Source organism: Drosophila serrata, unplaced genomic scaffold (assembly GCF_035046125.1).
Source record: "Drosophila serrata isolate PLE 108 unplaced genomic scaffold, ASM3504612v1 contig_382, whole genome shotgun sequence".
NCBI classification, from domain to species: Eukaryota; Metazoa; Arthropoda; class Insecta; order Diptera; family Drosophilidae; genus Drosophila; species Drosophila serrata.
The window spans coordinates 8,353,801-8,367,195 of record NW_028257280.1 but is presented as its reverse complement, the minus strand read 5'-3'; the positions used below and the strand labels follow the sequence as shown (position 1 = coordinate 8,367,195).

At 38.1% G+C, this 13,395-nt stretch overlaps 2 protein-coding genes across 2 annotated transcripts; both read left to right on the top strand.

The window, feature by feature from the left end:
- The first annotated feature begins 632 nt into the window (after positions 1 to 632).
- Positions 633 to 13,321, top strand: LOC110184954 (uncharacterized). The gene is made up of 4 exons (XM_020953605.2): positions 633 to 836; positions 12,473 to 12,744; positions 12,815 to 12,985; positions 13,108 to 13,321. The coding sequence occupies exons 1-4, from the start codon at positions 728 to 730 to the stop codon at positions 13,285 to 13,287; spliced, it is 732 nt and encodes a 243-aa protein (XP_020809264.2). The 5' UTR covers positions 633 to 727; the 3' UTR covers positions 13,288 to 13,321.
- intr (intrepid) lies at positions 843 to 2,124 on the top strand. The gene has a single exon (XM_020953594.2). It carries the CDS (start codon positions 987 to 989, stop codon positions 1,926 to 1,928), a length of 942 nt encoding a protein of 313 aa, XP_020809253.2. The 5' UTR covers positions 843 to 986; the 3' UTR covers positions 1,929 to 2,124.
- Positions 13,322 to 13,395: the final 74 nt, after the last annotated feature.

The window sequence follows — 13,395 nt, the reverse complement described above, 5'->3', positions numbered from 1 at the left end:
ACACACACATGGTGGTGCGGTCGATCCCTGGGCATGTAAATTGGCCGCATTGTTTATGAGCTCTGCCCGGCCCCCTGCTTCAGCTACGGATCCGGCCACAGACACAGCTCCTCTGTCCAGGGACTATTGATTGTCAATTCAGTTTAAGCGCCGGCCATAAATTCAGCAAATGAGCAGAGGTCCAGCCGAAGCGTTCCGCCATTCTTCTTAATTTACTGAAATGCACAAAAACAATTTTCAAATTGCACAAAGACGCCCAGAGAAATTCGATTTCTTGTGCGGATATTAAATACGTTTTTGGTACTCTTTATAGCTAGATATTTCTGCATTTCATAGAGCATATTTAAGATCCCTGTGCCGCATCAAAGGCTATCGGATTGCACTTCAGATGTTTGTGTTTACGAGGCGTGTTTGGTCATTAGAACTGACACGTTGTCAACAAAGCCACACTATTCGACAACTGACAGCCGTACACTGTTTATGTTTGCCATTTACCATTTACCAGGCAAAACATTTTGATTACGCATACGCCGTGTGGATCGAAGCGAAGCTTGTTGCTTTGACAGGCGCCTCGAATTCCATTCGGCCATAAATAAAAGTCAGCTGCTGGACACAGTGTCATCAGTCGTCAATGGGAGATGCATTCGCTGCTTGTTTGTGTTTCGGCGATTTGCTTTTTCCGGTTTTTGTGTAGGGGCCACTTCCCTCAGTCCGGATTGCTGGGTTCATGTCGTATATCCTTGCGGGACGAAGAATGACCAGCAGCTGGATGGGAATTCGCGAATTGTACGCATCATCAATGATTCCAAGACTCGGATTTCAGCTTCATGGCAAAGGTAAGGGTTTCGGACTCCATACGATGCAGTGCAGCAGCATTGGTCGCTACATCAATTATCTGGAATTTAATACAGTAAAGTTAAAGCATGAAAAATCGGATCAGTTAGAGACTTTCTTTGCGCCTGGAACTTGGTCAGTTTCCGGTCATTATGCAGCCACGATGCTTGCTGATCGCACTATACCTGGTTCTAAGTCGTGGAAACTCTCAGGAATTGGGCACTGAACTGTCGATCCCTCAACTAACTGCGGGAGATGTGCTGCCCAATGGAAAACCTTATCAAATTGTGCGGGTCATTGAGTATCTGGTGCCATACCCCTATGAAACATCACCTAGAGTAGCACACAGAGGACCTACAGTGAGTCACAGCCTGCCGGACAGGAAGGAGATCAAACCCCCTCGAAATGAGAGCCCCCTGACCACGAAGCCAACAATTAGCCATTCGACAGTCAAACCAAAGACAGCCAAACACTTTTTGCTAAAGGTGATCCATGGCCAGGAGGTCATTTGCAGTGGTGCTTTAATCTCCACCCGCCTAGTGCTGACCTCCGCCCACTGCTTCAATCTCTCGAAGGGTACCAAGTCACCCCAGGCTCGAGAGTATAAGTTGCAGGCCAGTAAGAGTCGTATCTATAAGGTGTCTAACATCATTCTCGGCGAGAGCTCTAGGAAAACCGAAGACATGGCTCTAATGGTTCTAAAACTGCCCCTTAAAGATGCCCTGATTCAGCCAATAGAACTTTGCGAAGAACCGCTTCGGCCAAAGGACAATGTCACCATATACATGTCCAAGAGGAATCTGCAGTTTCTGCGAACCAATGTCATCGCCAATAGAAACTGCAAGGAGAGCTATGCCAGCGATGAGTTGGCCTTCATCACACAAACCATGATTTGTGTTCAGAATTTAAACCAGAAGGCTGACTGTCAGACAATCAAAGGGGACCTGCTGCTCCACAAGGATCGTCTATGCGGCATTGATATATACGGTCAGCACTGTTCAGAGGAAGGTCCCAATGGAGAGCTATATGCGGATGTCTTCAAGGCAAGACAGGAACTACAGCGTACAATCAAGCGATTTCAGGATGACCAATGATCGTAAAACATGTTTCTAAAAATTCTTTACAAAGAAGTTCCTAAAATCTAAAGCAAGATAAAGTTTAAAACATTTTACCATATTTATTTTCCTAAATTTCAAGTAAATGCAATATTAAATGGGAGCGGAAATGAAAAAAATAATATAAAATGCACCCCATGCTCACTTCAATAAATGGCAGAAGTTGTCAAATAAATTTATTGTCGCTGTTCCCTGTTCGGGGGCTGGCTGCCCAAATCAAATCAATCTCACTAAACAAACATGGAAAATAAAAGGGAACAAGCTGGGAGAGAGAGAGAAAAAAAAATATTGGTAAATGGAAAGACGCCTCCTGCGGTTGGTAGTCGTTGGGAAAATTGAAAGTCGCCGTCAACGCCGCCAAACAAAATCAGGGAAAACAAAAGGAACACAAATTGCCACTGCTATTTTTTACATTTTATTTTCTTTCAATTTGCGGCTTAAAAAAGTTAACTGTTCCCATCAAAATGTCCTGAACTGCAATGACTATGATGTATGTAAATTTCAGTGAAAAAACAAATGGGGAAAATATAACAAAAAAAAATGGGTAAACAATACAAAAAAAAAAACGAAAGCAGACAGAAGCGATTCCAAACCGCCTAAAAACATCATGACAGCAAAAAGGTGTTACACTTGGCTTGAAATTTACACCATGGCTGCGGGGGAGACAGGGGGATCCCCTCGACTCTGCAACCGGCGGCCCTGGATCCGTCGCTGGCTTTCGGCTTTGGCTTTGCGCTAAAATATGCAATTTTGTCATGAAATATGCACATGTCCACCGGGAGTCAAGGACGATTCACCAGTACCCGAGTCCTGCGACCAGAGCACCACTATCAGCGACAGCAACAAAATACATTTAAAAGCAACGTACATAAATAAATTAAACATTTAAAAAAAATATATCAACGAGAGAAATGAAAGAAATAAAAGGCTTAAACGGAACGAACACAGGAATGCTCTTCATAAGATTTACCATTTGAATTAATATATAAATAGTCTGATATTTTAATAATATTTTATAAAGGTAAATATATCTATGTATTTAAATATTATTTTTATCAAAAGTACTTGTATTTAAAATACCAAACTAAGAGTATTCAGAAAGAGAAGAAAGGACTAGCCGCAGATACGCCCCCTTTTCGACATTAAAATGCAGCGATGCCTGTCGAAAATATTGCTGGCAAACATCAACGTGAACAACTAAATTTATGTACATAGAAATTAATATTAGGTAAAAAAGCAGCAGCATGTTTTTATCCATATGTACATACATATGTACATATAGAGTGATGCAGTATGAACATCCAGGGGGATTCACACTCCGGCACTGGATAATAATGAAACAACTGAGAATCGCAATACAAAAAAACTTCAACACTTGTGTGCGATAATAAAAACAATAAAACAAATATATTCCATTTGACTAAAAAATTGTTTCCCCATGGGGGAAGGCTGGGGGAGGCTGCCAGGATAATGCGCACTTCAAACCCAAACCCAAACTCAACTTCAATTTCACTTCAGTCCCGCTTCGGCGACCCGCTGACCTACCGCAAATATTTATTGTTTGACAATTTTTATTGCCTACTCTCAGGCATCGGAAACGCGGGAATAAAAGAGGAACGGGGAGAGGAAAACTTTTCACAGAGAAAAAAAATTCAAAAGGCGTTAAAATGATTTCGAGAAACTTTCGCCTTACGTGACTTTGGCCCGCTTTGGCGACCGCTCGGGCCTACATATTGTTCAATTTCCGACCGTGCTGACTGAATCAAATAGGTGGCATAAACAGCAGCAGCCGCCACCATCCCTGTGATGAGTATAAAATAAAAGTTTTCCACTTAAGGTTTATGAAAAGTTTAAGCCCGCCCCCTCGCACACATTCACACCTACCTACTGCTACCCGGAAACGGAAACTACGGTCGAGAAATGATGAATACCACCCCACTCCGGTCCGCTTTGGGTCGCCGGTCCCTTCGAGCCCTGGCCCAAAACACTCTCCAGTGGGATGCCGGCAATGGCCATAATATCCTCTGACCGGCACCAAGATTTCTCGCAATAAGGAAACGCTGCCCCGTTCCTCCATTCCCAACCCAACCCTCTTGACCATAACCACTTAGGACTCGCCAAGTTTTTCCCGTGACAGTGGTCGCGGCTTACGCTTGGGCAAACTCCCTGAATGCAAATAATAATGTAATTGCCAGCAATTTTCCTCAAGTCTGTTTACCTTTCGCTTCAGCGTTGTTAAACTTTTATGAGCTTTGGACTGAATTTTAAAGCATTTACACCACCTGGCCGGCCCAATAACAAATGACAAATGAGCAAACGAATTGAACCCGATACCGGGGGCCTGATACTGAGGGCCAATTTAAAATCCCTAGGCTAATTGCATGCCGGCCATGAAGGCGTACACCACTAATTAAGTGCAAGTCAAGCAAATCGACTAATTAGCAGCGAAGCGGCCATTTAAGCGGACTAACAGAGGATGGACAGCGCACTGAATGGGACTTAGGACTCGGTGCCGGTGAAAAGGATATGCAATTTGCACGGACAGGACACTTGATCCAAGTCAGCGCGTGGTATTGACAACCTGCCCACAGAATTCCGGCTTAATGCTCTATTAATTGGCTGCCTAATCGGCGGGGAATGAAACTTCCTTATAATTTTGTGGCAAATGGAAATGAAAACCACATTTTAAACTACACTCGAGAAAAGCTTAATCAACTTTTCATTGCATAGTAAATAGTTAAGAAAATATAATAAATAAACATTATTATTAACAAGGGATTGAACTGAATTTGAAATTTGAAACACGGATAAAATGTTTCATTAATTTAGGTAATCACAAAATAGCACTAAGGTAGTTACAGAAGTTTTTCTCATAACAGAAACGTTCCTTTTGAATTCTTCTCTTTAAATTAAAGATTATAATTTTCCTAGTGTATGGATATGACCTGGCATATATGTAAATTACTGTGCATATTTTTCCAACTCCATTTACCGCCTAAGTGCTAGGCTGGTGTACATTTCGGCAATGTTTTCGGATGTCGCTGGCAGAACCACGTGCCGTGAGGAGGCAGCACCCACGTGCCACCAGGACCAACCACGTCGTCCGTTGACTTTTCATAGATTTAGGAGTACATTTTTCTTGGAGCCACAGTGCCACTTTACCGCTGAGCCGAAAAACGCACCACGGCCGGAGGCATCTCTACGTGCCACGTCCCACTGTCACTGTCCTCTTTTGTATGCCGCCATATGAGTCCTGGGGCAAGTCCGGGACGCGTACATATTTATTTGAGCTGCGCATAATGAGTGTTATTTATATTTAAGCAGCTGCAAAGCAGACACCAATCGTAAATAAAACGATTTAATTTATTAGTTGAATGATAATTTTCACAGCAAAACGGAATGATAATTGCACAAAGGAGCGTATCCATATTGGGGATAACACAAAAGTCGAATTTATTTAACCCCCTTAGGCAATCAATCAAATTAACCCAATGCCCAAGGCCAAGTAGCAAAGCCCTTGAATAGATTTCTTGGCCTTTGGGCAAGGTCATGGATTTTGCCATAGTTGAAAGATTTCCAAATTGAATTAGCCAGCGGTGGAGCCAGAATACAATTGAGCAAAGTGAAAAACTAATTGAGTATAAGCAACCTTGGTAAGGAAACCTTAGGCGCTTGACTTATGAAAAACTTAAGAAAGACAAGAACTGTAGCCAAAATAATAACACCAAAAGGGCTTAAGTTCAATTTAAACGGCTTAATAAAATAAAATGTCTTACTACTCGTTAAAAAAATAAATAAAATTAAGGTATTAGATGTTATCACAATTATATTGATTCGAGCTACTGCAGTTAATGCCAATTGTGGACAGCACCTGTGACCCTCTATAAGCAAACTTGAGTGTCCTTTTCTTATTCAAATTAGTCCTGAAGCTTTCTGTTCCATTAAGACTTAGCCACCACCACTTTTTTGCCCTGAAAGCTTATTATGATAATTGGAAATTATATGTAAAAATGATGTCTTAGCGGCCAAGGGACAAGGGCCTCGAGACAATCATCTCGAAGCAAACTAGCATTTATGCCGCATTAATCAGATTATTAGTGGCGCAGAAAAGAACGATATAGCGCAGGGAGGCCAGCTGGAGGCAGGAACCAATCGTAATTGAATACTAATGCAATCAATTAGAGCTAAACTCCGGGCACACGTGCAAGGAGCACGACGAGACCGGGATACCGAGATACTATCAATGTCTTTCCAGACGTAGTCATAGTTGGAGATGCGAATGGAATTGCATGTCTTGAGATGGGGCTCTAAGGACCTGTGCGTCGATGCTGATGAGTTCAATCAAGTTGTAAACATGATTTCACATTAATGGGGCGCCAGGGCATGGCATTCTCAGTAACTCAATACACAATCAACAGCGTTTTAGAGTTCATTTGTGTGGGGGGCTGGGAACGCTATAAAAAGGGAAATCAAATCATAAAAAATAATATGCCGCTTTGTAGCAGTCAGTATATCGCTAGAAGACAGTAAGGAAGAAAAAATAATGGTGTCCTTAAGAGACACGACTGTGAGATACCTGTTACTCCCTGGATTATAAAAATGTATAATATCTCATTTCAATTTCAAGTAAAGTCTATCAAACTCTAATCCAAAGGAAGACATTTTGAGATTACAATTATTTAGAACACTTTTTATTAGATTCCCTAATTCTAAGATTCTATAGATTAAGAAAAAAGTTTTGTTAATCCTCTGAACAAAATGATACTGATAATGTTGACGATTAATCCTCCTTGTAGAACAGCTTTTCGAGGAAAATATTATACCCTCATAAAGACTTCGAGTACCAGGTAAGGTATAAGAATCAACATCGAAAAGCCCTTACCTTTGACGTAGTCTGGGATGCACCCTCCCGTCCCCGTCCTCCGTTCAACTCCAAATTGATGCAATTTATGAAAACTTTTTGTGCGCTCAATTGCAAATACAAGTGTACAAGTGTACAATCTCTGTCATTTTTATGCACTTCCCCTAGTTATGCCAAAGCAATTTCTCTCTTTTGGCAAGTTTGCTTTCGTTTTCGCCCGAGTTCCTATCTTGATTTTCTTGCCATTTTCCATTTTTTTTGTACTCCTGACTTGGCCCCGACGTTTTTCCCTTTTTTGTGCCATCCGTGCATTGTGCGGCAAATTAAGCGCATTGCAAGTGATTTGATTTGCTTTCATATAGAAAATACTTCAGATTTCATTTGCCATCGCAGCAATCACTTTAAAGTTGCCAGCGAGCTGCGCCCTGAGAGCTGCGAATGCGAACGAAAAGTAATTCCCAGCTAATGACTGTCATTTGTATCTGAAAATGAAATGTGCGCCACTCCTGACGACGTTTATTTATTTTTATGACAAAGGCCCTCCAACCAAGACGGCTGCCGAGGCACAGCGCGTGCCCGTAATTACCGCCAAACATTCAAAAGTTCCGCCAACGAATTATGGCATTTAATAAGTGTAAGTGAGAGTGCAGCATGCCGGGTATTCCAGTGTCCCGAAAGTATGGATAAACCAGTAAGAATTTGCCACTTTTTAACTACACCAAGAGCCATAATTCAAAAGCGAATTATTATTCACAAATTGGCATTAGTAAAAATCAAACAATCTTTAAAATAATATAAGTTTTAATGTATTTTGTATTTACTAGATTAACAATTCAATGTGACTAAACAATTCTTCATGTATAATATTATAAAATTCCAAATATATATCGAAATTATTCGATTTCATATTTTTAAGATTTGTTTCTCAAATTATATATTATATTAATTATGCATATTAACAAAGATAAATAATTGTTGCAAATGTATCAGTGTTTTGACCTTTAAACTTTTAAAGGTATCAATCTTGAACCTAAAATTACTATTAAGTAACGTTATATTTTAACCCTTACGTTTCATAAACCAATTCTTAATTTTATAGAAAAGAAATTATTATGAGAAATTAATAAATTACTTAATAAATCAATGCTCTGTTTGATTGCTTTATCAAGTCTTTGAGGCATATTTAAGGGCTGTTTACAAAGTGACTACAAAATCCAGGGGTTAGTGACCTTTGCCAATATTTGACAAAATTTCTGCCACCCTTGATTTTGCAGAACATGTAAGTCTAAACAATAAAAGCCGCCCAACAGCCACAGAAACCATACCTAACAGCAGAGCTTAACATTCTGTATACAAGCTGGAAAGCAGCATTAGAGCTTAACATAACAGAGGTCAAACATTGATGTACTGCACACCAACAGAACTGCCACCCCTTAATTTCCCCCTCCTTTTTCGAACTTTGCCCCGCTGGCAGGGGTGTCTGTGGCTCAACAGAATGCTATCGTGGCTCTGAAGTCTCGCTGTTAATGTAAGCTTGTCGATGTAAGCAGCATACCTGTAGCAGCACTGTAAGCTGGTGTTCAACCAACAAGCAACCCTTGCAATGTATTGTAATTATCAAAAGTCTAATAGTGATACATTTTTATTACAATAAAAGAGCCCTTTCCAACCCTAAATCAATCAATCAACCAATCAATCAAACATATTCTAGACATATTGAATTTTCTAAGATTTGAAACTGAGTATGCAGATTTATTAATATTATTACAACTAACATAAGAGTGGTCTCTGAATTAAAATTATTGCTTTTTTGGCTTGGTTATTAGTTTTTTCAGAACTGATTTGTAGAAAAAATGGTCATATAAAAATATTATTAATATTAGCCAGAGGCTTGTATACTGTGAAAAAGACATTTCCGACCCTATAAATCAAATATATTCTTGATCAGCATGGAAAGCTGAAACAATCTAGCTATGTCCGAAAAAAAAAAATTTTTTTTTGTCAAAATTTTCGAAAATTGAATTTTTATAAGGGGTTGTCAAATTTTGACCCAAATAGTATTTTAAAAATTAGTATGCAGATTTGTTAACCTAATAATAACTAGCATAGGAGTGGTTTTTGATTTGAAATTAAGACATTTTTGGCTTAGTTATGAGTTTTTACACTTTGACTTTTCGAAAAAAAATGTCAAACAAAAATATTGAACAAATCCTTTAACTTTAAGGATGCAGTCACTACTGCTTCTCCTTTTAAGCTATAAATAAAATATATAATCCATGATTTATCCTAAGTATACGGAATATATATTAACAAACACAGAAATTCAACAACGCGTTTTCAAAAAACTCATTGGGAAAATTTCTAAGAGAAGAAAATAGTTCTTCAAATAGAATAAGCAATCAATATATTTCGCTAACCCAAATCATATTTAAAATAGGATATTAACCATTTCGCTCAGTGTATTTCAGGATGTTCATTTGGCAAATGAAAGTTTCGCTTTTAGCTGTCGGCTGATGAGATGTGCAGATGTGGGCCTGAGCCAGGCCAGCGGCTTTTAACCCCTTTTAAAATAGTTTTAATTGAATTTATTGATATTTTAGAAAAGGGCCGAGATAGAACAACCCCCAACCGCACACAAGTGAAATGCAAACCCAAAGGAAATCCAACTGGGATTGTCGAAACTCTTTCCCTTGAATTTTTGGTCGCTCCCAAACACAAAAAAAAAAGAAAAACAAAGTTAGTTAACTTTTCATCGGGCTAATAAAGCGTGCGTCTTTTTGGCAACAAAATGGCGGCAATGAAGACAACGACACCAAATCAATGCTCTCAGGGTCTGGGACTGGGACTAATGAATAGAAATGTCGTCCTTCAAAACTTTTCGGTTGCCATGGAAGACCAAAGAACGAGTCCTCTCACCTCCCCTTCCCACCCCATCTGTGTGTGGGTTAATGAAAATCCGATTCTAGTTCCATGCCCCCATATTCACACATCTTATGCTTTCAACTTGACTTTGAGTTTTTGGCTTTTTAAGGGCTCAAGGAAGCGTGGCAGAAGATTTGCGGCTGCTCCTTGTGGAGTGCAGAACTTAAATGCGTGGCATATGAATCGTTAATTGTGTGGGCGTGCCAGCGGGCGGAAACGGATGCGGGCTAGAAGAGGAAGATATGCGGTAAGAGGGTTGAATGGAAGAACTTGGCGCTATGAATAAGTGTGCCTTGTAAGTCGCAGAGGATTTTAAGGTATTGAAATAGCTGAATTAGCAATTCAGAGTCATCTATTGTGGGTTAATGGCAGTGCATTAAGATCATATTATTATTACCTATAAGATAATATTTATAACTCATCTCAAAGTATCTTGAGTATAAATTGATTATGTTTAAAGTAATACTTAAGACTTTAATAAGTTTGAAAAATTTGTATTCATTTACAACTGAAATTTATTTTTAATCTAGATACTTTAAAAGTACAAAGAACTTAACATTCTTGTACCAGTTATCATAGACCGTAAACATTATCTACTTGTAAATATTAACCATAATCCTACTTTTAAATATATTATTTAATGATTTTTCTATTTTATAATAATTGTCAAAGGGCTGACTCACAGCTTTAATATCAAGTCATCCCAGCAATGACAAATATTATGGCTCATTCATAAAATTTGACATTAGCATATTGCATTTCCATTGCGTTAATGTGACAAAATGACAAATGAAGTTGGTGTCGCTACGCCACTCTTCCAACTCTCCAATCCTCGAGTTCTCCAATCCTCCAGTCGCATTCCCAGTCGAAAGCCGTCTGTCTCCTGGCCTGGAATTCCCGTTCCTCGAACACCATTTTATGCGTTTCGCGGCGAACTGCACTTGAATTTGCATTTACATTTTTCGCAGCGTGGCAAAAAGCAAAACACTTTGACAAGCGTTTACAAACTCGCCAGGCAGCGCCGGCAACAAGCCAAGTAGCGCGGCAACTTTGAAATTGATAAATTGATTTATGCAAACAAAACAGCGAGAAAGAATCTAGCAGAAAGACGAAACTTGGTTGACTTTCATCCGCCAGATATTTATATATATATATAGAAGAGAGACTCCATTGGAACCGCGTGAATATGAAAAATGATGATGAGGGGGCAAAAACAAAAAAAAAACGTTTTGTATGAGAACAGATACAAAACCTTCGGCTCAAAGAGGGCCACTGCCAAAGAACATACAAAATCAATTAATAAACAATTTGAATCCGGAATTGCAATTGTTTGCATGTCCGTAGCAGACCTGCCCTCTCAACGACTTTGGCATTATACGTCTACAGCTTTTATGACTATTTTTGTTCGCATTGAAATGCTTCTGCGGAAAAGTCACTTGTTTTTCCTGCCATTCTTTAAGTCGCTTCCAGACCCATTGTCCTGGGATTTGATGCCATTACGGTTGCTGTGGTTGCCACTGCTGATTGACTCACAGTCCCGCACGTACCGAAAGCCAAACCAACACCGCCAAACCATATTGTCCGATCGATTTAAATTTTTCAACAAAAACTTTATACCAATTTCCACAGCTGTGGTCGCAGTAGCATTGATTAAATCATTACCACCTTGGTATCTTTATGCATGCGAATTGCATAAGGATATAATTCTTTATTTCTAGGATAGTCTGCTTACTATTCTTCTTATATAGTACATATTATATTTTGTTCTATACTATTTAGTGTATGTTGTGTATAATATAAATAAATATTGATCATTAAAGAGGATTCATAATTTAATTGTACTAATTTCTCGATTGTTCGTATGGCAGCTATATGCTTTAGTAGTTCGATTTTCATAAAATTTTACAAAAAGGTATTGATTAAATTGTGTTGAAAACTGAAAAGGTTATAATTTTGAATTGTATTAATTGCTTGATCGTTCCTATGGCAGCTATATGAACTAGTCGTCCGATCCGGCCCGTTCTGACATACATATATCCGAGCGAGATTATGTAGAAGACTAAGTACAAAGTTTTATATAGATAGCTTCAAAACTGAGAGGCTAGTTTGCGTAGTTTTCAAATAGTAAGTCATGTTTCCGAATCATAAAATAATAAAGCTTTAAATACATATGTAAGTCCCCAAAGAAAAAAACAAAAAAGTCTCGAAACACTTGTATAGAATAAACAGACAATGATTTGTGAAGGAATTCGATGTGTTGATGTGTTAAAAAATTAAATTAATTAAATAAATCACCAAAAAATACATTTATATATTTAGGTTATCGAGATTATTTAAAGCTCTTAGTTTTTTGTTTTAAGCGTTATCACATCACGGCCGAGTGCAAATATTTAATAGTTAATACCGACACGTTTCATTAAAGTTGTTTTAATTTTTAATATATTTTAAACTAAGCATATTTACAAATTTGTTTAAGTTCACCCTAATTTTTTATTCATATAAATATGTATATATGTACATATCGTGACTTAACTAAGATTGGACAATAAGATAAATCACGTGTATATGATTATGGTCACACACCCTATTATTATTGCACGGTTTTAAAATTTAAATATATTTATTTAAACCAATAATTACTTATCATAATTGTTATTAATAACTTAAAAGTACTAATTAATCCAATTATTATAGACATTGCGTGCTACGGCTATAGATATATATATATTGTGAATTTCAGCGATCCTATTTAGTTACGCATCTATAATGGATCTCAAAGTTATCCTATTGGCAATTTTTGCCAGTTTAAGCTACGGAAAAGAAGCCTTGTATGAGCTCGCTTTATCGGATGAGGATATATTTAGTGCTTGCTCAGATACTAAACCAGGCACACTTGACGTAAATGGCTTCCTAGATTTATCGGAGTTATTCACAACCTTGCAGGAGGACGGTATACAGGTATACGGAAATATGACGTTTGTATGGGACATTCAACCGCAGGATCGTGTAAAGGTGACGAAAAGCTGTCAACAGAAGGCTATATGTCGATGCAATCCATCACTCATTTATGGCTATTTTTCAGATGGATATTAGAGCTTTTTATTTCGATCGAGGCACTTGGAAACCAACATTCGCTATAATAAAAGATGATTTCTGCAAGTTAATGTACGATTCAAGCCAATTGTGGTACACCTACTGGACAGAACACGTTATAAACGTCGAAGGTGTCAGGGATAAATGTACATATCCTGGGGTAAGTATTCAAACTCTTATGAATATATAAACATTTTTTATTTTTAGTTTTAAGTGAAAGTAATTTGTCGATTTTACAAACTGATGATTGGTATGGTATAAAAATGATCCCTTACATTACAGACTAAAATGATCTTTGAGCCTTACCTCATGATGCCTATCTTAAACTTTACAATTATTCGAGAGGGACTTTATAAAGTCCAATTCAAGTGGAGAGGATTTGATCCAGCCGGTAAAGAGCGGCCGACGAACATATGTTTTGATGTTCTTGGATATGTGCAACAAAAAAAAATGAACCTTTAGCATTACATAATAAATGTATGTAAATGATATACAAGTCCTAAAAATTTCAAAAAAACTGAAGGAAAATAAAAAATGTCTATATCACAAATATGATACAAATCTGTTGAA

Excerpts from the sequence above, each read along its gene's own strand:
- LOC110184954 (XM_020953605.2), top strand. The coding sequence starts at position 728 with ATGTCGTATATCCTTGCGGGACGAAGAATGACCAGCAGCTGGATGGGA. Across the intron at positions 837-12,472 it reads ATTTCAGCTTCATGGCAAAG|CGATCCTATTTAGTTACGCA; the intron begins GTAAGGGTTTCG and ends TGTGAATTTCAG. Across the intron at positions 12,986-13,107 it reads ATAAATGTACATATCCTGGG|ACTAAAATGATCTTTGAGCC; the intron begins GTAAGTATTCAA and ends CTTACATTACAG.
- intr (XM_020953594.2), top strand. The coding sequence starts at position 987 with ATGCAGCCACGATGCTTGCTGATCGCACTATACCTGGTTCTAAGTCGT.